Genomic DNA, 25,452 nt, shown 5'->3' with positions numbered 1-25,452 from the left:
CAAGAGACAGACACAGCAAACTCAAGGCTGGGCAGCAGCAGTCCCAGCATATCTGGGGTGGGCAGTGGCAGAAGCCAGGCCACGTCTGACCTCAACAACTTTAGAAGACATCACCACTGTGAGACACAGTAAGAGCAGAGGAAAACGATGCAGTCCATGTGGAAGCCAAGAGCAAAGACAGAGCTGAGAGATTCTCCCTGACAAATCCCAGGATGGACTGGGAGGAATCTGAAAGGGATGGATTTCTTGAGGCTGGCAAGAGGAGCTTGGTGCATATTGAGAAAATAATGTTTCGCCATTTGCACTGTGACTTTTTATTTAAAGGTCCCTGTTTGGAAAAGAAAAATTTAATTAAATGTCTAGAAACGTTGTTAAATATCAGCATACTGGTTAAGCATGCAAACATCTCATTAAGAGTTTTGGAATCAGAAATAAATAATTTCATTTCCGTACTCAAAAGACCCCCTTCAGAATAAGTGTACCTGTAACACATACTTGGGGGTTTGTTTCACATGACAGAAGGACACCCTAACTCTCTTACTCGCCACTAGATCGGGGTACAAGAACCTTATCTTTCTTGTTTTCTTTTGCTTCTTCCAACAGGATGCTTCGCACAGGATAAGCACACAGTAAGTGCTTATTGAATACAACATATTTATTTAAGACAAGGGAAAAGTGTTTGGAAGAATTATGCAAATGAACATGGCATCCTTGACACCTAAGGCTGCTCTGACAGCTCTCTGTTATGCCACCAGGAGGACAGGCAAACTTGCCTGCTCATATGTACATACCTTTCTAATAGTCTGCTCAGTGACACACGGAATTTTTTTTTCTTAAACATCTAACTGCATAACTCTGTTATCATTCTTTCTGGAATGCCATTGCTACTTAAAATTTCAAAACCTCAATTATAATCACTGATCTTTAATAATAAAGACACCAGCCTACTCACTGACTTTGACACCTTAATGACTAAGAGTGCAAAGTCTTGAAAACTAGACTACATAAAATATATTAAAAGAAGGTAAGCACACGGGAGTTGTTTAATCTTGATGAAACCATGTGATTTCAGAATAAAAACAATACCCCTAACAACCAAATTCTGAAATCACTAAAACCTTTAACTATTATAGACCTGGCACATACCAAAAAAAGAAATCGTTTCTATGCTTTATACATCTATTGCCTGAAAGAAATATAGAATTAGAAATTATTTGAAATTGACAATACTATCAAAGAAAATTTTGTTTCCTTTTTTATATAAGAAAAAATAATTCAATTATGATTCAAATATCCAAAAAACAAAATAATTCATGTGTTTGATTAATACCAACTCTGAAGAGTTTGTCTTATTCATGTACGGAGACTTTATTAAAAGCAATAAACTTTTCCTTCTACCAAGAAAAGCTCAATAATTCAAAAGTTGCATAATCCTACTTACTGAGTCAATAATTTTGAAAAATCTCTGTACTCGAGTTAGAAATACAACATTTATAGACAATCCATTTAAAAATGAGCTGGCTAAAATGGAATAAAGAATAACCAACGTATTATTTTATTTTTTCCATAATATGTAATAGGTATTTTTGCTGCAGTAATATTTCTCATTAAAGATGAAACTATATTTTATAAAAAATAACCTAGTTTAGAAAATATTATATCCATAACGCAATAAATTTTAAATCCAAATCTTTCACAAGTAGAATCACATATTCTCGAGCACAGCCCAGAAAGCTATCACTGAGGCCAAAGCTCTCATTACAATAATCGAAATCTTTCTAAGTTCTTCCAACTCAGAGAAAATACAATTTTCAAGAGATATTTTATAGTTTTCCCTCAAATGTAAAATGTACGCATCATTTGCTTCACTGTAAGGAAGGAAATAACCCTAAAAAATGATGTAATAATTAAACTGTTATTTATCAACCATAAACCTTAATAAATTTACTCTAGTAAAGAATATAAATTATGGTAGAAGCTTGTTTATCTAAGAAGTAACCAAATAAAAAACAAAAGCCCCAGACAGCTTCAGTATGGAAATTAACATATACACACGAGTTCACAGAATCAGTTTCTGTCACCCCATCCCCGCCACTCTTTTCAGAGCAAAAGCTCAAGAGTCTGGGGAAGATCAGGGCTTTATTCTAAAGTCCCTGTACACCAAGTTCAATCCTAGTTTATCATAACTGCACCAAATACAAAATTCACCATATTTGCACAGAGGTTTAAAAAATACACCCTTAACAAAACACTTACAATCCAGAACTCAAACACAAGACATTATAGCAATAAAAATAACAATTAAAGATGCACCTCTCTATTTCTTTCCTAAAAAAATTAGTTTAGTGAGTATACAAACGTGATTTACACAGAGAATTATGTAAGTTAATTGCCTGAAATATTTCTAGGAATTGTACTAAAGGAAACAAAATAGAAGTCACCAAAGATTAAGATCAAGAAAACTAGACAATCTTCTAAATGCAAGAAAAAAAGTATTACTTTCAGTTCAATAAAAATCTTTTCCTTTCCTTCTTGGCCATAGCACAAAGGATGTATCTCTTTTTGATGACCTCTGGAATAAACTTTCTAGGGCCATATTTCAGAATGTTAAGGCCATTAACTAACACGACCCCTCAAAATAAGCTGACCAGAAACACTCCTTTGCATACTTGGGATATTTCAGCATTTTGGATGGCACAAGCACGCTATCCTAAGCACTCCTGACTTGTTTATTAATCATTTCACTCTTTTTCTCATATAGTATCAGAGCAAAAATACCCCCAACATATTCCTGGTTAACTAGTAGAAATGGAAATGGTTTTAATTCTAATTTGATAATTAGACATATCAGTGTTCAATACACTTACAAAGTTATTAAAAAAACATGCATTAACTACAGCTTACCAATTTTTAAGATATATATTTTATAACCAAACCTTAAACCAGGGATGTAAAACCATGTATTAGGCCTTAATCAAAGAAAAAAAGAATGCAAAGCTAAACGAATACTTCGATTCTTCTTGAAGAGTACATTAGACATGACAAGGTTGATTAATTTAATCTGCCCTCCTAGAGTCTCCATCATCATCGTGGAGGGGCCAGGCTGTCTATGACAGGGATATTTTTACATTACGGCATATTCTTAAAAATTTAGTATTTTAGTTACCTTGGTTAAAGGGAAAGTCATTGATGCAGAAAAAGTCTTTCTAAAATATAAAAGTCCACATTTTTTCTTCCGTAACTACAGTGTAATAAGTATAATTAACTCTTTCTTCAGAGATTCAGGAATTTAATTGAATCAGTTTTTTTTAATAATAAATTTCATTTTTCATTTGAAATACTTCAGCCCTAGATACAGAAGATGTATCTTCTGTACAAGAGATGAGACTGAATCCATACTAACCCCAGATTACATCCTGAGGTTGGTTTCTCTTGCTCATTTTTTAAAAAACAAAACACTGACACTATTTTAATGTACATTATGATTTAGTCTCCCCTTTAAAAATCCAGTTAAAACACCTAATTATGTATACCAGTTAATACTGGTGGTTTAAGTTGTAGTTACTAATTCTTTCAACTAAGATATAATTGTTTATTAATTTATTCAACTGATATTTACTGAATGTCTACTCTTTACCAGGCCCTTTCCCCCTAATGGGAGAAAAATACCCTTTAATTTCACAAATGCAAAAGCCCACATGAAATAACATAAGGAAGGAAGCTTCCTTTAGATCCAAGCCTAAGAAAGTGCTGACAAGCAATACACCAAGAGCGTTAGGAAGCTGGAATCCGATGAGGAGATACACAAGACCCAGCCGGGCACTTACTAGTTACGTATCCTTGGGCAAACTATGTACCTGTGTAAGCCTCAATTTCTTACTTTGTAACAGGAGATTATTACTATCCACCTTAGTTTAGGAAATTGGAGGAAACAGGGTCCATGAGGAAGAAATGAGAAGAGGCAATGAAGGAATGAAGAACATAAATATAAAAATAGAGAAATCAACTCAAAATAAACATATCTACCTAATATCCCTGCTTGTGCCCTTTCATAGCTGAAGGGCTGAAGAGTTAACAGCTCTGAATCTGAAATTCCAGTGCCTCCTTGTATAAGTTCAAATCCCAACCCCAGTATTTATCCCTCCCATAAATAAGGTTTTCTTTTGTTTTACTTTGCCACTAAACTCCCTGAGGGCAGGATCCATGTTTTTGGTGCATCTTTGGATCCACACACTTGACACAGCCCAGAGCAGACAGTATCTCATTTAATATCTATTGAATGCTATCTGCATTTAGGTCCAGATATTTTATTCATGTTATAAAAGCAGGCTCCTTGGTGGGAACACTACAGAGCCTTACGGTGCATGACATCACAGATGACACCTCAGTGAGGCACTTATCCCAGGGAAGGTGGCAGCACCGCAGGAATGAGGGTTGTGCAATAACCCAACAGGAGAAAGTGGTGGAGAGAACGGAGACATCCTGTGGCTCAGTCCAGGCTCACCAAATGCAATCGCAGTCTACACCTGATTTATGTCACAACCAGCACAGAACAAGCAATGTGAATGAGAACTGTATAGTTTGTACTTTTGTTTGTAATTTTTTTGGCTTTGTGGTTGCTTAGGAGTAATAAACATATAATTTTTATACCTAGTTATGTGTTTGCATAATTATATATTGAAGTGATATTGCAATACATTTAAATCAATACTAGAAATCTATAAGAGTTGTTTCCTCTTTATTAAAGATCCAGATATTATTCAATTTTGATAAAAATTGTCCCAAACTCTGCTCATGAACATACATGGGCAGGACTGGAAATAGATAAGGATGGAAGGAGATTCCTGGAGAGAGGAATAGCATGAGCAAGATGGAAAAGCACGGGACGTGCTCAGAGGTGTCAAGGGATAGTCATGGGAGATATGGAAAGATACGGACGCCAAACCACAGAGCCTCTTGAATACCATACTAATAAACAGGGTGCCATTCTGTAAATAACCAGAGCTACTGAGGACTCCTGGGCAGTTACTGATAAGATCAACGCCGTCATTCAGGAGGATTAATTTAGAATGAAGGGCGGAAAGTGTGTAGGTAGGAAGACCAGGTAGGAGAGTACTAAATTAACTTACATGAAAATGGGAAAAAGAGGATGATGGGCAAGGCAGTGGAAATGAGTAAACAGGGCTTGGGAAATAACCAGATGTGACAGCACAGAAAGAGAAGACGCCAAAATCGACATGAATTAGCCTACAGTAACAAAACTTCTGTTTACTTACAAAATATTTCCGTCATACAAAAATATCTAGAAAATAAGAGAATAAACATCTGTGCGTCTAGTTCCTCGCTTAAGAATGAAAACATCACAGCACCCTGGCTACCTCTCCCTCATCCACTGCCCTCTCTCCCTTCTCAGAAAGAACCAGCACTCTGCACCTGAGGTTTATCCTTCCCAGGCATCTCTTTATATTTTTGCTATATACGTTTGTACCTAAAAACATATGGTACAGTTTTGAAGATTTTTTTAACTTTATATGAATGTGTCATAGAGCATATCATTTTGCAAACTGCATATTTAACTTAACATTGTCACTGACATTTATCATATGTTCACTTTCTCTGTAGAGGATTTCATTTGTACAGCTGTATATAGTATTTCATTTTTAATATACACTCTCATTTATTTATTCATTCCTGTTCATTTATTCACTCCTGACGAGTAATTTAGGTATTTCCAACTTTTGCTATTACTAGCAATATTGCAGGAAACATTTTTCTTGGTACAAGTGCAATACTTTCTCTGGAGTCCGTACCTATGACTGGGATTATTGGGTCCAAGGGATGTGTATTTTTACTAGCTATTGACAAAACATTACTCCAAATGGTTCTACCAACTGATGCTCCCACCAACAGTGTATCAAAGTCGTCCAAGTCAACATCTGGTACTGTCTGATTCTGACAGGTGTAAAATGGTATCTTATTTTAGTTTGCACTTCCATGGTAACAGGTGGTACTGTAGATAGTATGCCTTTGGCCCGACTTTGTTTATGGTGCATAAGTCATCAATGTTAACATGAATGAATTAATCCATCTTGTCTATGATAGTTTGCATTTTTTTCTTCCGAAGAAAGTCTTCTCTACTTCTCATGAAAAAGTTCTTAGGCTGTGTATCCTAAAGGCATGTATAATTAAGTGAATATAAAAACATCATTTTGTTAAATCACTCAAGGCATAGTCACATGGGCCAACCATGTAAACAATTCTAAATCTTCTTATTTAACCTGAAGGAAAACAAGCAATGTATATCAAAAAGTAACAAAGTCAATAAGCACACAAGTGGGGAAAAATATATGCAATAAATATGCAAAGTATTACAGGACAGGTTCTGATGAATCTCAAAATGGACCAGATTCACTTCTTGAGAAAGTCCTTCTACCACTCCTTAGCAAATCCAAGAGTACAGATTAAAGTAACAATGTGAAGCCATTTTTACTCATCTACTTAGCGCAGATAATCACAAGAACACTCGATGCTGATGAGAGTGAGGTGACAGCAGCCTCACTACCACCTGCAGGGTTGGAAACCAGAACATCTGGGGAAAAAAATTATCCTGTTAACAAATCATGAGCCTTAAAACAAGTCACACCTTTTAACCCTGTAATTTAAGGAAATAATCAGGAATATAAGCAACGATATATGCGTAAAATATAATCATCACAGCATAATATCTGATTATAAAACTGGAAGACCTCAATTTTATGAGTGTGATTAAATAAACTACGGCAGATCTGTAAAAAGGATTATTATGTAGCCACGAAATTTGAGATTTACAAAAAATGTTTAATGATAGCTAAATACATAAGCTAAAAAAAAAGTGCAGTTACATTCACATACAGTATCATGTCAGCTATTCAAAATGCATAGAGAAAAGAAACTTACTCAAAAACTGACTTTCCCAAATGCCCAAAGTACATACATATTAATCTTTATAATTTGAAAATCAGCATTTGAAAATAATTAGATATCAGAACAAAAGAGAGCAATGCCTATATTTTCTTCCTACAATAAAATAATGTTGCATATAACAAGGTTATTCAAGTGACATTGAGACATTAGTTGATAATATCCCATATCAGACTCAAGAGTGAACAACCCAAAACACGTGAGACAAGAACATACATGTCATCACTGATGGAGTAGCTTAATAAAAAGCTATTGCTTTGTTGTTTAAAAGGCAACAAATAAACTATTTTCTGATACTGACTATATAAAGGATTTGGCAGCAGCACCACACTCCTTTTTTTTTTTTTTTTTTAAGAGTCTTACGCCCTTTCCTTGGCATTCCTGAGGAGGGGGCTCCGTGACCCTGCACTGCTCTCCCACCACAGCTGCCTGGACCAGAAAGCAGTGAGCATTTGACCCTAATGGAGCCCACTCTTCACCTGCCAAAGGCCTAGGACTCCATAGTTTGGGGCAAAACCTGAGGTGGGCAGATCAGATTTGTCTGCTTTTGGAAAACTAATGAAGGGTTTGAGACAGTGAGTGGTATGGACTGAGCTTAAAGCTCAAGAAGTGAGGAAACGAGAGGGCGAGATGGAAGGTACCACAGCAATGCGTCCAGCTCCAGAGCCCAAGGCACCAGTCTGGGTTCCTGACCCACCAGCTTGAAGAGTTTCAGCCTTGGTTTCCTCTGAGCCTTCTGTGTAATAACGCCCTCTTTGCTAGAGCTAATTCAAGGAGCATCTCTTCTCAGCACGTAAAGAGCCTTGTCTAAACACAGAAGGGTTCTTCACACATTTACCATGCCAAATATTTACCGTATCTACCAGCACAGATGCCAATTTATTTTTATAAGAGAATGATATATAAACATTAAATACAAAATTAGAGAAACAGAGATAGCTAGAAAGGAAGAAAAACACTTTGTGAATATTTTATGCCCAAGAAAGTGACAGAATGTGTCTTTTATAAAGTCTCTACACTGAAGTTATAACAGTAGACTGCATTAAAGCATGAAACAATCTCGAATCTATATCACATCATCCATTATTAGCAGAAGAAGCGTATTCAGAAGATTACTATAATAATAGAAACGCTCCAGCTGAATGCTTCAACTTAAGGCACACACATATCAAGTTACAGAACCTTAATTACAGTAAACTAAACCTTGAAAGTGCAGCAAATGTAAATGATACACAAATTATTAAAAACCAACCTTTCCTCAATCACAGACTATGTATATGGGAAATACACCATAAGTAAGTTACACCTGTATATTTTTACTCAAAATGTTCCATCAAATAAGCTGGCTATCTTGGTTGCAAATGTATCCACATACTATTTAACAATTAAAGCTATCATAAATCTAAATACCTAATCTTAACTTTCAGAAATCCAGACAAACCATTACGCCAAATGATTTCTAGAATTCTATACAAGTCTAAAAATATTAAAGTTCAGCTCTCAACTTACTCCCCCATGTATATGGATCCATTCTAGAAATTCTCATGGCATTTTCTACTTTTATTCAGAAAAATTAAGTTCCTTATCTGACAGTTCTGATGCTTGAATTTTCTGACATTTTTTTGTTTTTTAAAATAACATTTGCTCACCGATAAACAAAAACATCCACACACACCCAAATATAATTCAAAATCTACACAAGTCTATGAATTATAAAGCGTAAGTCCCACTGACAGATTTTCCAAAGGCAGCCACTATTAAGAGCCTGCTAAGAGTTTTCTACTTTTCAGAATCACTCTCTTTACACTGGTGCTTTTTATACTAGAGTTTAAGTTATTTCAGATGTGACTGCTAAAACTACAACGGGCTGCATTGTTGGTTGGTAACTCTTCAGGAAATTAGTTCTGAAATTCTAAGCATCACCATGTGCTCAGCATACGTTACTGGGAGCTCATTACTTGTTCTTTGCTCTGAAAGGTTTTGAATAGCTTTTGGCAAAAAGCAATAAAATTCAACCTGATGCATAAAAGGCAATCATGCAAAACAGAGCTAAAATGATCTTCTACAAAGGCATACTAAGACAAATGGGAGAAGAAACCCAGAACCCATTTTTTATACTTAAAACTTATAACTAAACAAGCCAAAACAACCATATTGTTTTTATCTAATGGTAAAACGCTTAAAGAATGTTTTGTCTACTTTAATCAATATCAGCTTCCCAAAAATTGTTCCATTTCCAGATACCAAGATAATGCAGGCCACAGAGCTGGCATTCTAGAAATATTTGTCAAATGAATTTACATATGTTTCATAAGAACCAGATGTCATAACTAACAAAGTTAAGCCTAACCAGCAAACGATACTATGATAAAAGCATAAGTTATAGATCATTTATGCTATATTTAAACACAAAATGTTTCATATTTTGTAGGTACTTGTCAGTAAATATTAATGTGAAAGATAGTCTTTAAAGATCGGAATTCCCTTTCAAAGGCAATAGCAATTATGTTGTATGCGCACAGAGATTAGGAGGGCTAAGCTGATATAAAAATAGCACGATCATTTATTTCAAGACCAATGACTATAAACTTTCTCAGATTTGCAACCATCCTTTATTTACTTCTGACAAAGGAATTTCATCTTGAAGATTACCAGATGACAACATTCATAAAACATTATTATAAGGTCACATTCAACCTGACCTGAATAACTATCTCATCAAAAGAAGAAATTCACTCTAAAAGTTCTTGCTAAATACACAGAAGATTCATTATCACTAATTATAGTTTTTGATCACTCTCCAGGAAGCGCACGTTTCCATGCAAGATTATATCAGTTTTTCTCAAAATGCACTACTAAAAAAAGGTTTCAGATCAACAATAGAAGAAGTTTAACTATTAAGTATGACGGGCATTGTATATATTTGTGTAATATATGTGAATGTATAAAACATAATGAGTGCTTACTTTGTGCAAGGCATTGTTTAAAACTTTATTAACAAGGTTAGGAGAGGCTTCATGAATGTGGCGACAATGGACTAAGTCTTGAAAAATGCTTATGAAATGGATAAATGGAAACGATCCAGGAGGATCACCTGCTCTAGGACTCTGCTTCTCCAAGTATGGACTGGACTGTGGCTCAGAAGCAAAGGCATCCCCTAAGAGCTTGTGAGGAATGCAGAATCTCAGGCCCTACCCCAGACCTACTAAACGAGAATCTGCATTTTAAAAGATTCCAACTTATTTCTGTGCATATTAAAGTTGAAGTTTAAGAAGAGCTAATTGAGGAAAATAAGGTGAGCACATGTGGAGCAGCAAGATCGGTGGCCTAGTAGCAACTGCAGAAGGCAGATGGGGATAAGGGAGGCCGGGAGTCACTTCTATCTTGAGCACATCTTTGGGCCAGTTTCAGAGGCGAATGGTAAGTGAGAGAAAATGAAGAGACTGCTAACAGCAGACGGGCCTATTTGGGATCCTGGGAGGATCAAGTCGCCTAGGCAGGAACACATCCAAGCAGCCTGGTAGAGAAGAGTGGTTAAGCAGAGGGAACACCTGAGCCCATCTCTCCCCAGCACCTTGCCACCACCGCAGAATGGATGCAACATACGATTTGCCACATGCTTGAGGTAACCAGAGAAGGGAGAGCACTCAAGATAGCCAAGAGCCTGGCTACCATGTACTGGCTCTGCAGCAGAGGGCTGCCCAGGGAAAACAGAGACTGGGAGGTCCACAACATCCATGAGAGATGAAGGAGGGCCAAGACAGGAAGAGAGATGGTCCTGGCTGTGACCAAAATGAGACATAACGGACCAACAGGATATTCACACTTGAGCAGTGGATGCCAGCAGACAAGAAATAAGCTGGATGCAAGGGACCGTGGCCTGATGGACGTCAGTGAGGACCCCAGAGCAGAAATGGGAGACCCTCCCCACCACACACACACACACACACACACGCACATGCACACTCATAAACCTCTCATCCCAAGCAGAGACCATATGAGCACAGGGTGGAGGTAGGCAAAAAAGAGCACAAGAATGAGGGAAATCATAAATTCAGTGTTGCAGGATGATAAAAAGCGAGGCAGAAACATAAGTAAACTATTTAGAAAATAAAGTCAATGGAGCTTTGACTGAGTGTAAAGGCAAATGAGAAGTCAAGGATTGGTGGTGCCACCAACTCAGAGAGAAAAAACAGGAAGAGGGAGAAAGTGGTTGACTATATTGGGGAGAGTCTGGAAGCTGCCTTCAGTTTGGGAGTAATGTGTTCTGGTAAATCAGAAATAAGCCTGCCCTCCACCCTCAACCCACCAGACTGAAAGGAAAACTGCCGGCACCCAGGGTGCACAGGATTCACAGGCCACGTGCCGGTTAATACATGCTCACAAAAAAATTACAGGAGAACACAATCTACTGTGAGATACAGTCAAGACAATACAAGCAGCTGAACCCCAAGAACTTCAAACAATAAATTTTTCACAAAGAGACTTTGAAATAAGTATGGTATAATGAAAATGACTTTTTAAAAAGTTAGAAAATAGAAGAATAGAAATAATAAACTATTTTTAACAGAAAGATTAGAAATAGTTTCTGGAAATAAAAATGTCACCATTAAAATTAAAAATTCAATACACTAAAAGGCAGATTAGGTTATTACTGAATAGAGAAAGTGAACTAGAAAATGTATAAGTAGCACAAAAAGATAAAGAGATAAAAAACCGCAGAGAGGTTAAGAGCTATAGAAGATAGAATGAGAAGCCCAATCTAATTGTAAGAGAAACTCCAGAAGGAAAGAAGAAAGAGAATGGCCACAAGATGCTAGCTCTTTAAAAAAAATATGTAGGTGTGGGTTACATGAGTGTCTGTTATATTTCTCAATACCTCTACATCATTGAAAAAGTCCACAATTTTAAAATAAAAAGCAATCTAAAAAGCGAATGGAGGGGCCGGCCTCGTGGTGTAGTGGTTAAGTTTGCATGCTCTGCTTCAGCAGCCCAGGTTCTCAGGTTCGGATCCCGGGCACAAACCTACATACCACTCATCGAGCCATGCTGTGGTGGCGTCCCATACACAAAATGGAGGAAGAGGGACGCAGACGTTAGCTCAGGGCTAATCTTCCTCAGCCAAAAAAGAACAAGTGAATGGAAAATGAAAAAGTAACAACAGGAATGCAGCCTAATATTTTGAAAAGTTGAGACGAACAAATGAGAGATTAAAAATTACCTAAGGCAGGTATGAACAGTTTTGTTTGGATTTTATTACTTTTAATGGTGACTTGAGAATGTTTATGGACCAGGACACAGGAGTCTGTTAAGAAGTGTGAAGATGGCAGAGGGAGTCCGGGTGGATGAGGAGGGCCGGGAGGCAGGAGAGGATGCTGGAGTGGGAGCAAGTGCAGATCGCTGGCCTGGAACTAGGGGAGCATCACCTCACCACCTCCGCCAACTTCACTGAGCAGCCTCACGACTTTTTACAGGCCCAGGACACCCCTGCAGACATTTCTTGATCTAGCTGCTGGCTACACTGATGTGCTCAGTTGGTGAAACCTCCGTGAGCAACCATTCATGGATCAATTTTAAACTGTATAGATACAAATGTAATTCCTGAAATTAGATTAACTTCAGAGCTATATCTAAGAGGGCAGTTTCCTTCTAACTCCTGTTACGTTATATTGATCTTATGTGTGGTTTATTTACAGGTTCCATGCCTCTTAAATACCATGAAAGGCTGTCAAATAAAAGGCAAGTGCCCAAAGAAGAAAAAATGTAATATAGATAAGTAAATTACAGGAAAAAAAATCTGGACTGTACCTCAGACAGGCAAAGTAAACAGAAGGAATTCCAGGTAACTCAGGGCTAAGTCCTAAGGGATTCCTTTGAAAAACTATTAAAAGGCATAAATACTACACGTTCAATGCTTCGTTGTTTCTATATCAAGATTACTGCTACTTTTCAAGATATGCTGCTTGTCTCTTAAAAGTAAATTCATGGTAATTCTGGAGTTTTATTAGGAATCTTTTTGAGTCATCAGTACAGGGAGTTTCAAAGAGGTTTTAAAATTTGCGGGAAGGAATCACAAACTCTCCTGAGAAATGGTACATTCATTTGAATCAACTCAAATTATGAAATTATACATAGAACAAAATAGCTTTGTTTTATTTTCAAGAAAGATAAAAGGAAAGTTTGCAGGAAATCATTTCATTTATTCTAAAACTGGGTAATAAAATGGAGAGAAAACCACTTTTAAATCATTTGTAAAGTTTTCCAGTTACTTAAAATTCACTCTACAGAATTCTTCACATAGCACAGGTATTTACCTAGTCTATTCCCAGTGGGGAGACTGGTCACAGAAATCCCAGTCCCACAAGGAAGCTATGGTGGGATCAAAAACTAGTAATTAAGGTTGATTTTATACTTCTTGAAGTCTTTCTTATGAACACCCCCTTTGCTCACAAGAGCCAACAGAAGGATTTAACATCTATCACCACAAATGGATCAAACTGCAAGGAGGCAGGGAGGAAGGGCTGAACCCAAGGAGTCTCTAAAGTATTCATAATATCAGCTTATATTCATTAAGAACTTATGTCCCATGTACTGTTCCAAATACTTTAGATGCACTAGATTACTCTGTCCCCCAGCCCTATGAGGTAGGTACATTTACCATCTGCCATTTATAGAAAAGAAAACTGAAGCTTACAGAACTGGGATAACCTGCGCAAGGTCTCAAGGAAAACATCTTACTGCTGGAGTTCTGGGTCAACCGCCTTTCCCTATCTGGACAGTCTCCCTACAGAGCTAAATAAACTTTGGAGGGATAAAATTCCTTGTATGTGGAGAATATAAGAAAACTAAATTATAGATAGGAAAGTCTCTTTTAGATTGTAGGTTTCTATACAATACAGAGCTCACAGCCAATCAGGATTGGAAAGCAAACTCAGAAATACACGAAGAAAATGGACAGATTTATTACCACAGTAATTTCTAAGAGGCATGCTCCCTCCACCCTCATCCCACAAGATCTATAATGAAGACCCCAATACTGAAGCTCACCTCCCCTGCTCTCTCTTATACTACCTTCCTCCCCACTTGCCATTATGAGGAATTATTTATATGTATATATTGTATTTCCCTAAGTAGACTACAAATGATCTTAAGGATCTGGTACACCTCAGGCATAATTCCACACCAAAAACAGAACGCACTTTACAAATCCCCTCAGAGATAATTCTCAACACATGAAGACAGGTAAGACATAAAGAAGAGACTGTGGTGAGTTTCTGAGCACCCTGCTGGCTCCTGAATGCCACAGTTATTCACAATCCCATCATCCTGTGTGACAAACATGGTTGTGAGACTATACTGAATGCCTCATTGTATTACCGTACACATTTTAAGAAAGCAGTCAAATAACACGTGAGGTAGCAATGTAACAATCATGTTGAAAACGAAGTGTCCAGAATATTCAAATATAAATATCACATTTCACTCTACCACTTAATTTACCAACAGTCAAACAGTATTTTTCTGATCATGCAACAAGAATTAGGTCTCCCACTTCCAACTCATGTTATGAGGCCAACATTACTCTGATACCAAAACCAGATAAGAAGGACACACAAAAAAGAAAATTACAGGCCAATATCACTGAAGAACGTTGATGCAAAAATCCTCGACAAAATACTTGCAAACTGAATATGAGAATACGTTAAAAGGATCACACACCACGATCAAATAGGATTTATTCCAGGGATGCAAGGATGGTTCAATATTTGCAAATCAATCAACATGATACACCACATTAATAAAATGAAGAATAAAAATCACATGATCATCTCAGATGCAGAGAAAGCATTTGACAAGATTCAGCATCCATTTACAATAAAAATTTTCAAAACATGCGTATAAAAGTAAAATACCTCAACATAATAAAGGCCATGTACGACAAACTCACAGCTAACATCATACTCAATGGTGAAAACTGAAAGCTATCCCTCTAAGAACAAGAATAAGACAAGGGTGCCCACTCTTGCCACTCTTCAACATAGTATTGGAAGTCTAAGCCAGAGCAATTAGGCAAGAGAAAGAAATAAAAGGAATCCAAATTGGAAAGGAAGAAGTAAAACTGTCACTATCACGGATGACATGATTTTATATACAGAAAACCCTAAAGAATCCACTAAAAAACTATGAGAAATAATAAATGAAGACAGTAAAGTTGCAGAGCACAAAATCAACATACAAAACTCAGTTGTGGGGCCAGCCCAGTGGCGTAGTGGTTAAGTTGGCGCACTACCGCTTCAGTGGCCCAGAGTTCGAGGGTTTGGGTCCTGGGCATGGACCTATACACTGCTCATCAAGCCATGCTGCAGTGGCATCCCACGTACAAAATAGAGGAAGACTAGCACAGATGTTAGCTCAGCGGCAATCTTCCTCAAGTAAAAAAGAGGAAGGTTAGAAACAGGTGTTAGCTCAGGGCCAATCTTCCTCACACAACACTCAAAAATCAGTTGCATTTCTACACACTAATAACGAACTAGCAGAAAGAGAAATCAAGAATACAATCCCATTTACAATCCCAACAAAAAGAATAAAATACCTAGGAATAAACTTAACCAATGAGGTGAAAGACCTGTACATTGAAAACTATAAGACACTGTTGAAAAGAAACTGAAGACGACAGGAAGAAATGGAAAGATATTCTGTGCTTATGGACTGGAAGAATTAACATAGTTACAATGTCCCTATTACCTAAAGCAATCTACAGATTCAAAGCAATCCCTATCAAAATCCCAATGACATTTTTCATGGAAAGGGAACAAAGAATTCTAAAATTTATATGGAATAACAAAAGACCCCAAATAGCCAAAGCAATCCTGAGGGGAGAAAAAACAAAAACAAAGCTGGAGATATCACACTTCCTGATTTCAAAATATACTACAAAGCTATAATAATCAAAACAGCATGGTACTGGCAGAAAAACAGACACACAGATCAATGGAACAGAACTGAGAGCCCAGAAATAAACTCACACATTTATGGACAGCTAATCTTTGACAAAGGAGCCAAGAACATAGAATGGAGAAAGGAAAGACTCTTCAACAAATGGTGCTGGGAAAACTGGACAGCCACATGCGAAAAAATGAAAGTAGACCACTATCTTACACCATACACAAAAATTAACTCAAAATGGATTAAAGACTTCAATGTAAGACCTGAAACCATAAAACTCCTAAAGAAAACATAGGCAGTACACTTTTCAACACCAACCTACATAGATCTTCGCAGCATCTTTCTGAATATGTCTGCTCAGGCACAGGAAACAAAAGAAAAAATAGACAAGGGACTTCATCAAACTAAAAAGCTTCTGCACAGCAAAGGAAACCACTAACAAATTAAAAGACAACCTACCAAATGGGAGCAGATATTGCAAATCATATATCAGATAAGGGGTTAATATCCAAAATACATAGAGAACCATACAACTCAACAACAACAAAAAAAACAAACAACTTGATTAAAAAATGGACAGATGATCTGAACAGACATTTTTCCAAAGATATAGAGACGGCCAACAGGCACATGAAAAGATGCTCAACATCACTAATTATTAGGGAAATGCAAATCAAAACCACAATGAGATATCACCTCATGCCCTTCAAAATGGATGTTATTAAAAAGACAAGAAATAACAGGTGTTGGAGAGGATGTGGAGAAAAAGGAATCCTTGTACACTGCTGATGGGAACGTAAATTGGTATAGCCACCACGGAAAACAGTGTGGAGTTTTCTCAAAAAATTAAAACAGGGGCCGGCCGGGTGGCACAAGTGGTTAAGTGCGCGTGCTCTGCTGCGGTGGCCCAGGATTCGCCGGTTCGGACCCCGGGCGCTCACGGACACACCGCCTGTCAGGCCATGCTGTGGCGGCGTCCCATATAAAGTGGAAGAAGATGGGCACAGATGTTAGTCCAGGGCCAGACTTCCTCAGCAAAAAAAAAAAAAAAAGAGGAGGATTGGCAGATGTTAGCTCAGGGCTGATCTTCCTCACACACACAAAAAAAAAAAAAAAAGAAAGAAAGAAAAAATTTAAAACAGAACCACCATATGATCCAGCCATTCCACTTCTGGGTATTTATCCAAAGAAAACGAAAACACTAATTTGAAAAGATATATGCACCCTCATGTTCACTGCAGCATAAATCACAATAGCCAAGACTTGGAAACAACCTAAGTGCCCATCAATGAAGGAATGGATAAACAAGATGTGGTATATATAAAATACACACTGGAATAGTACTCAGACATAAAAAAAAGATGAAATCTTGCCATTTGCAACAACATGAAGAGACCTTGAGGGTATTATGCTAAGCGAAGTGAGTCAGACAAAGAAAGAGAAATATTGGATGATTTCACTCTTAAGTGGAAGATAAACAAACAAACAGAGAACAGATTGGTGGTTAGGGGGAGGGGAGTGCAAAAGAGGTAAAGCGGCACGTGTATGGCAACTAGACTTTCGGTGGGGAACACACGTAGTCTAGACAGAAGTTGAAATATAATGCTGTACAACTGAAATTTAAATAAATAAAATGAATAAACTAAAAAGAAAGGAATTAGGTCCTCCAAATTAATTTCATTTTTTAGAACTATGTGAGAAATAACGTAGTAGGGTCTTGGTTACTCTAACCAGCAAGATATAAAAGAGATAAATGGGGATACACTGGGCCAAAATTTACTAAAATTACCCAAGGCACAAGGAAAATGTATCAACTTTTTCCATTTAAAGACTATTAGTCAGAATTAATGTTCAATAATTTATCTAGTCATTCATTTAATCAACATTTATCAAACGACTACTATATCACCCCACTAGGTGATAAACAAGTTGAACAGGATTCATGCTCTGATGGAGCCAAACCCATAGAGAGATGCAACAGACAGTAAAAAAGTAAATGCAGAAGATGATTTCAAAATGGTGTAATTAGGAAGGGAGAGGAAGGAAGACTGGATGGTCAGGAAAAAGTTCACTGAAGAGAAGGCAAAGAAAACTCTTATTCTTTTTCACACCATGTCTCAAATGAAATACCATGGGTTGAATATGAAGCACCAAAAACTGGTGATTTTGCTGTTACCATGATAGTTACATAAATTACAAAGGATTGAAGAATGTAAAATTACAATCATTACACATTCCCTAAAGTTATACACGAGATATCAATGAGGATATCTGGAAGTGGGTGCTGCTGTAACAAATACCAAAAATGTGGAAATGGCTTTGGAATTAGGCAACGGGCAGAGGCTGAAAGAATTCTGAGGAGCATGATAGAAAAAGCCTAGACTGCCTTGACACACTGTTAGAAATACAGATGTTAAGGTCTCTCCTAGTGAGGGTTCAGATGGAAGTAAGGAACACGGCAGAGAAAACATATATGATCTTAGAAAATACCTCAACTGTCCTGAACAGACTGTTGATAGACATACAGACTTTAAATGTGCTGCTGGAGAGGACTCAGATGGAAAAGAGCAACAAGTTACTAGAAACTAGAGGAAAGGGGATCCTTGTCATACAGTGATGGAAAGCCTAAGTGAATGACGTCCTGCAGGTATCTGGAAAGCAGAACATGTAAGCTATGAACTGGATATTTAGATGAGGAGATTTCCAAGCAAACTGTTGAAAGTGCAAGGTGTTTTTTTTTCTTGCTGGTTATAGTAAAGTGGGAGAGGAAAAAGATAAATTAAGAGAGTACAAAATGAAAGAATGCTCTCAGATCACCGTAATTCTACAGGCAAGAAACAGGGTGATAAAAGTACTCAGCTGCAAACATGTGCCACCTTTCATTAAAAAGGAAGGATGACTCCGAGGGCAGCCCAGTGCCCAGAGGATTACTGTTAGGCCTTGAAACCTAACGCAGCTTGGAAAGTGCATGTGACTGATGACTCCTTTTTTCTTCCCACTTCTTCCCTTTTTGAAAGGGAATGTCTGTAACTGATATCCCAGGCCTGTCTCACCATTATATTCTAGGAGCAGATACTGTGTTTTCTAGGTGCACAGAGAAGAATTTTATTCCAGTATGGATTATACCCAGCATCTCACCCATACTGGGTTAGATTATGAGATTTGGATCAGATTTTGGACGTTGAGTTGATGCTGTAACAGGTTGAGACTTCCGGAGATGTTGGGACAGGGTAAGTGCATTTTGCATGTGAGATGGACATGAATCTTTGGGGGCCAGAGGGCAGACTGTGGTAGGAAGAATAACAGCCCCCAAAGATACCCATGTGCCAGTCTCTGGAACCTGTGAACATGTTACCCCACAGGGCAAAAGGAACTATGCAGATGCGATTAAGATAAAGATTTTGAGATGATCTGTTATCCTGGATTATCTGGGTGGGCCCAGTGTAATCACGAGGGTCCTTATAAGTGGAAGAGGGAGGCAGGAAAGCCATGCTCCATGAGAAAAACTCCACCAGCCATCTCTGGCTTTGAAGATAAAGGTGCCATGAGCCAATAAAAAGAGGCAGCCTCTAGACACAGGCTGGAAAAGGCGAAGGAATGGATTCTTCTCCAAGACCTCTAGAGGACAATAAGCCCTGCTGACATCTTGATTTTAGCCTGGGGAAACCCATTTTGGACTTCTGACCTTCAGAAATGTAAAATTAATAAATTCTGCATTGTATTAAAGCCACAAAGTGTATGGTAATAAACATTCATTTTAAAATTATTTTGCCCTCTTTCTGTTAAGGTTTTTAATTAGTAGTTAAGAAATTACGACAGAAAGCAGCCTAAGCACGACATTGATTAGGTGCCACTGACCTCAGTTCATATGGATCACATGCCATCTGGGATCTGCGCTTCACCAATGTCACACTCTGGGAAGTCACACACTAGGTAACTGCATGTCGGAACATGTGACCAAGAAATATGTGACCTAGAAATGGGACAAGTACATTCAGGTCCTCCCATGTGAGTTTGTGGTACCCCGAATTTTCCAAGAAGAGAGATGCATGACAAAATAAAAATTAAGATTTTGGTTGGAAATTCAATTTTTGTTTAAGAAATTATAGTAATCTTTTTCAGATTTAAATAAATCTTCCACTAAATCCTATAAGATAGGTATTATATTTCCTATCATCGATAAATTTAACAAGATTTATGCTCTTTATTTATGGTTGAAAGAAGCCAAAAATGAGATCTATTCTTACCAAAAAAACATGTTTTAAGGAATAACATAACTGCACAACCAGAGCAGACCCTCTCCTCCAATGACTATCCATTGTCATTTTCTCTAATTTATCAAATAATATAATGACTGTGAAAAGTTCTTATACATACGGAAAAAAATTCTTAAACCAAACAATTTGCTTTGAGATACTATACACTTATTTTGGTTATCACATACTATTACTATTCCTTTTTGTTTGGCTGGGTAGTTATTTATTCCCATCGATACTGAAAATGGCAAAGCATAAAGTTTATATTCTAGGTAAGTCCTAATCCTACACAAGATATTAACACAATTAAGAACTAATTATGCGCATGGCAAAGTAAATGGGATGTTAGTGACATGAAGGATGGCTTACAAAGATTCTGCCGGTAAAGTGCTTGCGCCCGTGGGGAAAAAGGCAGGGCATAAGGCTAAACAACACGGGAAGCCGGAGTGCAAATATGCTTCCCCATATGTCAGCTGTTCCTGTCTAGAGGAGGAGGGTGCCCTGAGGAAGAGTATAAAGACAGAGGGAAGCCAGGTGTAGAAGAAGCTTTTATTCTGCAGGCAATGGAGAAGCCAGCAAAAGTTGAGTGAGGAATGAGCATGACATCTACATAGGAAGAACAGGCTAGGGGCAAAGACGGGAAGCAGGAAAGCCTATTGGAATTAGGCTGCCAGAGGCAGAGCAGAACCTCAACTATAGAGGTGAGAATGAAAAACAGGATACTTTGGGGCCTGCCCAGTGGCACAGCGGTTAAGTTCTCGCGCTCCACTTCAGTGGCCCAGGGTTCGCAGGTTCTGATCCCGGGAACAGACCGACGCACCTCTTGTCTAGCCATGCTGTGGCGGCCTCCCCATATAAAGGGGAGGAGGATGGCCACAGATGTTAGCCCAGGGCCAATCTTCCTCAGAGGAGGAGGACTGGCATTAGATGTTAGCTCCGGGCTAATCTTCTTCAGGAAAAAAAAGAAACAAACAAAGAGAGGATACAGAAAAATCAGCCGTTTCAGAACATGCTGCAATACCACCTGTGGCTTCTATCAAAGTACTTGCCAATATGTGGAAGAGACAGAGAGAAGCAGACAACCCATGAAATACCAGGTCCATTTATTCAAGTAGTCTTTCTGACATCTAAGATCCTGAGCCAGTTCTAAGAAATAGCTAAATCAACGCAAAATCCAAAGTCCTGCAATGCCAGAATTTTTCAACTAAGAAGTCATAAGGCAAATTCACAGGGAACAGAAAAGATTAACGATGGAGGTTGTCACACAGCCGGTTGCGGTAGCAACGGAAAAAACACTCACCAAGCAGAAGAGATCTAATCCCTCTCCTCATTTTCACTCGACCTAGAACATTTAAACCAAGCTCCAGGAGGAGATGAGGCTGTGGACTTTTACCTGCGAGGAGGAGTGGAGTGGATGGAAGGATAATGAGGTAGAGTGAAGAAGAATAAAAACTCAAAGCTTTGGAGTGAAGTGATTTATGAAGAATTAATTCATGAACATTTTACTTTTATTTAATCCAACTCCTCAGATATTTGAAAATTATAATAAAGTACCCGTATGTACAAGAACATCTCCCTGAAACAATGGTCCAGGCCTAATGATACTGCCCTTAAAAGGATGACAAATTGTAACATGGTCAAAGATATAACAATAAAAAATGTATTCCCCTGAGACAATTAGCCATATACAATGGAAAGAAAACTTTCATTATTAAACTAAGTTTCTCTACTTAGGATTATTATTCTAATGCTAAAGCCTGAAAACTAATACTAATACCTAAGACCTAATCTAATACTAAAACCTGAAGACCTGAACCACCCAAAGGCTGAGCTAATTTCTTTAGGCCAATGATTAGACTAGGTCTTCTCTTTTCTAAGACCTAATTCACTGCTCCTAACAAAGATAGTGAAATACCTCTGATTTAAAAAAAAAAATTATAATAGATACCCACTACCCAAAGCTTTTTACTAATAATGTGTGTTTCATACCTGAATCTTTCAACCCAGATGTCTAAAAAGACAATACAGGCCGTAAGGAAAAATGCAATATATTTGAGACATATATTAAATAGTTCATTATATTTTAGAGGCTTTTTGCCTTAAATGAAAAAAAAATCATGTGATGAGAAAACACAAAATAATAGAAGAGGTAGAAGACCTGATGTAAATGGAAGTGACCCTCGTTACAGATTACCTGGAAACCATTTTATATTCCTAGTTGATTTGGTTGCCGTGTTTTATATGGAACGATTCCACTGACTTCCTTATATATATGACGTTAAACATCCAGAAAAGAACCAAAGGTCAACACTTCCCGCTAAAGTCAAATCAGGGGAAAAAGAAATGTTTTCAAACATTTCAAGAATTATGATTTACTAAATAAGTAAGCCAGTATTCTGTTTATAGGAACTAGGGTGCTAGAATTCTGGGCAAAAGGGTAGAGTTCAGTGGGAGTAAGACAGACACTGAGGGGAAGGAGGAGGCGTGCTGGGCCCACAAGCCAGGAATGCGGCAGAATCTCCACACAGAGAAGAGATGCAGGGAAAAGACTCAAGCCAGAGAAGACAGCAGAAGGAACTCAGTTACCTAAAGATTTCAAAAACCATTTAGAAATCTTTCTGACATTACTGGCACAGAGAAACAAAAATTCCACAATTTCTTCTGAAAATCACGACTCTGCTACACTTTCTCATAACTCTCTCTTATAGTTGGCTATAGAGATGCAACTTTTGGTTCTTCATTACACATTCAACTATATTTACTTATTAATCTAGAACAGTGGTTCTCGCAGAGGTTAATTTTTGCCCCCACAGGACATCTGGGGATATATGAAGACATTTTCAAGGGTCACAGGTTGAGGGGGCTACAATGGGTATCTAATGGGTAGAGGCCAAAGACATGCTCCCATCCTACAATGCACAAGACAGCCTGCACGACAAAGAAGCATCCTACCCAAAATGCCAACAGTGCTAAGACTGAGAAACACCGATCTCTTCTGAGTATAAGCAAAACCCAACTTCCTGGACCTTTATCCCAGTCCATCTCTCTCTAACAGACATCTAGTTAAAGCATAAAATAACACCAGAGGGTTCATTTTTCAACTGCTTTAAACATGGTGGACGGCTGGCTCAAACTAAGAGTCACACTACAATACACTGAAATAATATATCAGAGCAGGAGTGCAGAAACTGCAGGAAAATAACTTTTTAATCATTTTTTTTGCATTTTTGCCTCAAGTACATTCAATTCATAAGAGGAGCATCTACATGTTTCCATACCAAGGTGTGTCTCTTTTATGCTCAATACACTAAAAATACACTCCCCTCGTCAAAATAGGGTATTTCTTATTAATGTAAAAACTTAAGTAAACAGTATTAACTGAGAAAGATTAATGTTGGGGGTGGGGGTGAAGAAAGCCAGCCAGGTCTTTAAAATGCAAAGTTATTTCACAGTTCGCTCGAAAAATGACTCAGATCATTATTACTTTTAGTCACGCCAAGTTTCTGCTTCTAAGCCTACTAGTAACGGAGGAAAAAAACCACCATTTTTCCTGCAGTCATTAAACTAATGAAACAGAAGCTTGTGCAATATTTGTCTTTTATTATAACTGTTATAAAATTAAAAGCAACCGCTGAGAGTGCAAATTAAGATTGTAAGAAACCTTTCATCTACTTAAATACTATAGGGTGTGGGGGGAAACAAGCAAACAAAAGAAAACCCTAACTCATACAACTACAAATCTTAGGCTGTGAATATTTCCTAATGTATCCCTCAGTCAAAACCCTGGCTCACTCTTTTTATGTTCTCTCCTTTCAAACAACTGGAAAAGACCTTCACACAGCGTTTCACTAAGAGAACAATGCTAAGAACAAATGAAAGCCTTGGCGAGTACCTGGCCAACCTCATCCATCCGAAAGTGAGGCGGCCAGGAGTGCCGTCTTCGGCGTGACCCTCTCGCACCTTTCCCATCGGCTTTCTCCGCTCGAGCATCTCACTAGAGCAAATGTTACCAACTCTGGTGGTTTCCGGGACCCCACAGTAACAGAAATGGAGCACCCAGCATAGCCTACTTTCTCACGGGGGGTCAATGCAATCAGTGCTCCCTTCACACTGACCGAGTCGCCGGTGGAGACACGCTGCAAGCCACGGAGGCCCCGCAGAAGGTGCGCTGACTTCACAAAGCCTGGCGCTCCTGCCCGTGGGGAAACACAACCGCGAGAGCGCACCTTGTAGGAAGGATGGGGGGGCTCTTACTGTGCGGGTGCCCTTCATCCTCACACGGCGGAGCTAACTCCAAAGAAAAGGGCTGTCTCGAGATCCACTCCTCGGCCCTCGGGGGTCCACACCAGCGCGAGCGAGGGAAGCGAAGCTCCAGCCCACCGCGGGGAGTCCTCCCCGGCCGAGGAGGGGGGGACGAGGACCGGACACGCTCCCTCGGACACCATCTCGGGCACTACCACACGCGCCATCGGCGGCCGGGACACGTCCCCCGGGTTTCCGCACGCCCCGGAGTCCGCGCCCGCCCCCGCCGCCCCCCGGGCCCCGGGCCGGCGCCGGCCCTTACCGAGCAGCAGCAGCTTGACCTCGCGCGCCGCCTTCTCGCCGTCCTCGCGCAGATTGCGGTCGATCATCTTACTGCGCTCCACCGCCGCCTTGTCCTCGGCGCTCAGCGTGCAGCCCATCGTGCCCGAGCGAGAGCGCGGCGCCCTCCGGCCGTGCAGTCCCCAACGCAGGTGAGCGCTTCCTCTCCGGACGCGGGCGATCCACCCTCCCGGCGCCGGCCACCTCCGCCGCCCCTCCTGACCGGCTGGGAAGGCGCTGTCCACAAAGGGGCCGCACACCGCGCTGCTCCCCACGCCCGCTCCGCTCCCGGTGCCCCTCGGTGCCCCACAAGTCCGGGTGTCGGGGTTCTGGCAACAGCTACCGCCGCCTCCTGCCGCTGGCCGCGCCGCAGCCTCCAGAAGCCCAGGGAGCTGGCGTCCGCGCGCCGCCGCCGCCCCGCCCCGCGACCACTCCCGGAGCGCGCTCCCGCCCCCTGTGGCCCCGCCCCGCTCCGCCCCGCCCCCTGGCCCCCACCGAGGCCTCGCCCCTCCCACCACCCTCGCCCCGCCCGCCCGCCCCCGGCGACCACTCCCACAGCGCGCTCCCGCCCCCCGCGGCCCCGCCCGCCCCCTCCGCCGGTCCCACCACCCCGGCCCCGCGACCACTCCCGGAGCGCGCTCCCGCGCACGTGTCCTCGGACAGCGGCCCTTTCAACGGGCGCGCGCCCCCGCGCGGAGGGCGGCCACCC

General features: G+C 39.7%; 1 protein-coding gene across 1 annotated transcript in view; it reads right to left on the bottom strand.

Annotated features, from left to right (window-relative positions):
* The window catches only part of GNAI1 (G protein subunit alpha i1), an 82,011-nt gene extending 56,895 nt beyond the window's left edge, over positions 1 to 25,116 (bottom strand). The window contains exon 1 of the mRNA XM_004439329.3: positions 24,727 to 25,116. Within this exon, the coding sequence (XP_004439386.1) occupies positions 24,727 to 24,844 (118 nt within the window). The 5' untranslated portion in view covers positions 24,845 to 25,116. The remainder of the gene's footprint in view (positions 1 to 24,726) is intronic.
* Positions 25,117 to 25,452: the final 336 nt, after the last annotated feature.

The sequence above is a fragment of the Ceratotherium simum genome, chromosome 1, assembly GCF_057802395.1.
Source record: "Ceratotherium simum simum isolate JZ-2026a chromosome 1, ASM5780239v1, whole genome shotgun sequence".
Lineage (NCBI taxonomy): Eukaryota > Metazoa > Chordata > Mammalia > Perissodactyla > Rhinocerotidae > Ceratotherium > Ceratotherium simum.
This window is presented reverse-complemented; position numbering and strand designations above follow the sequence as displayed.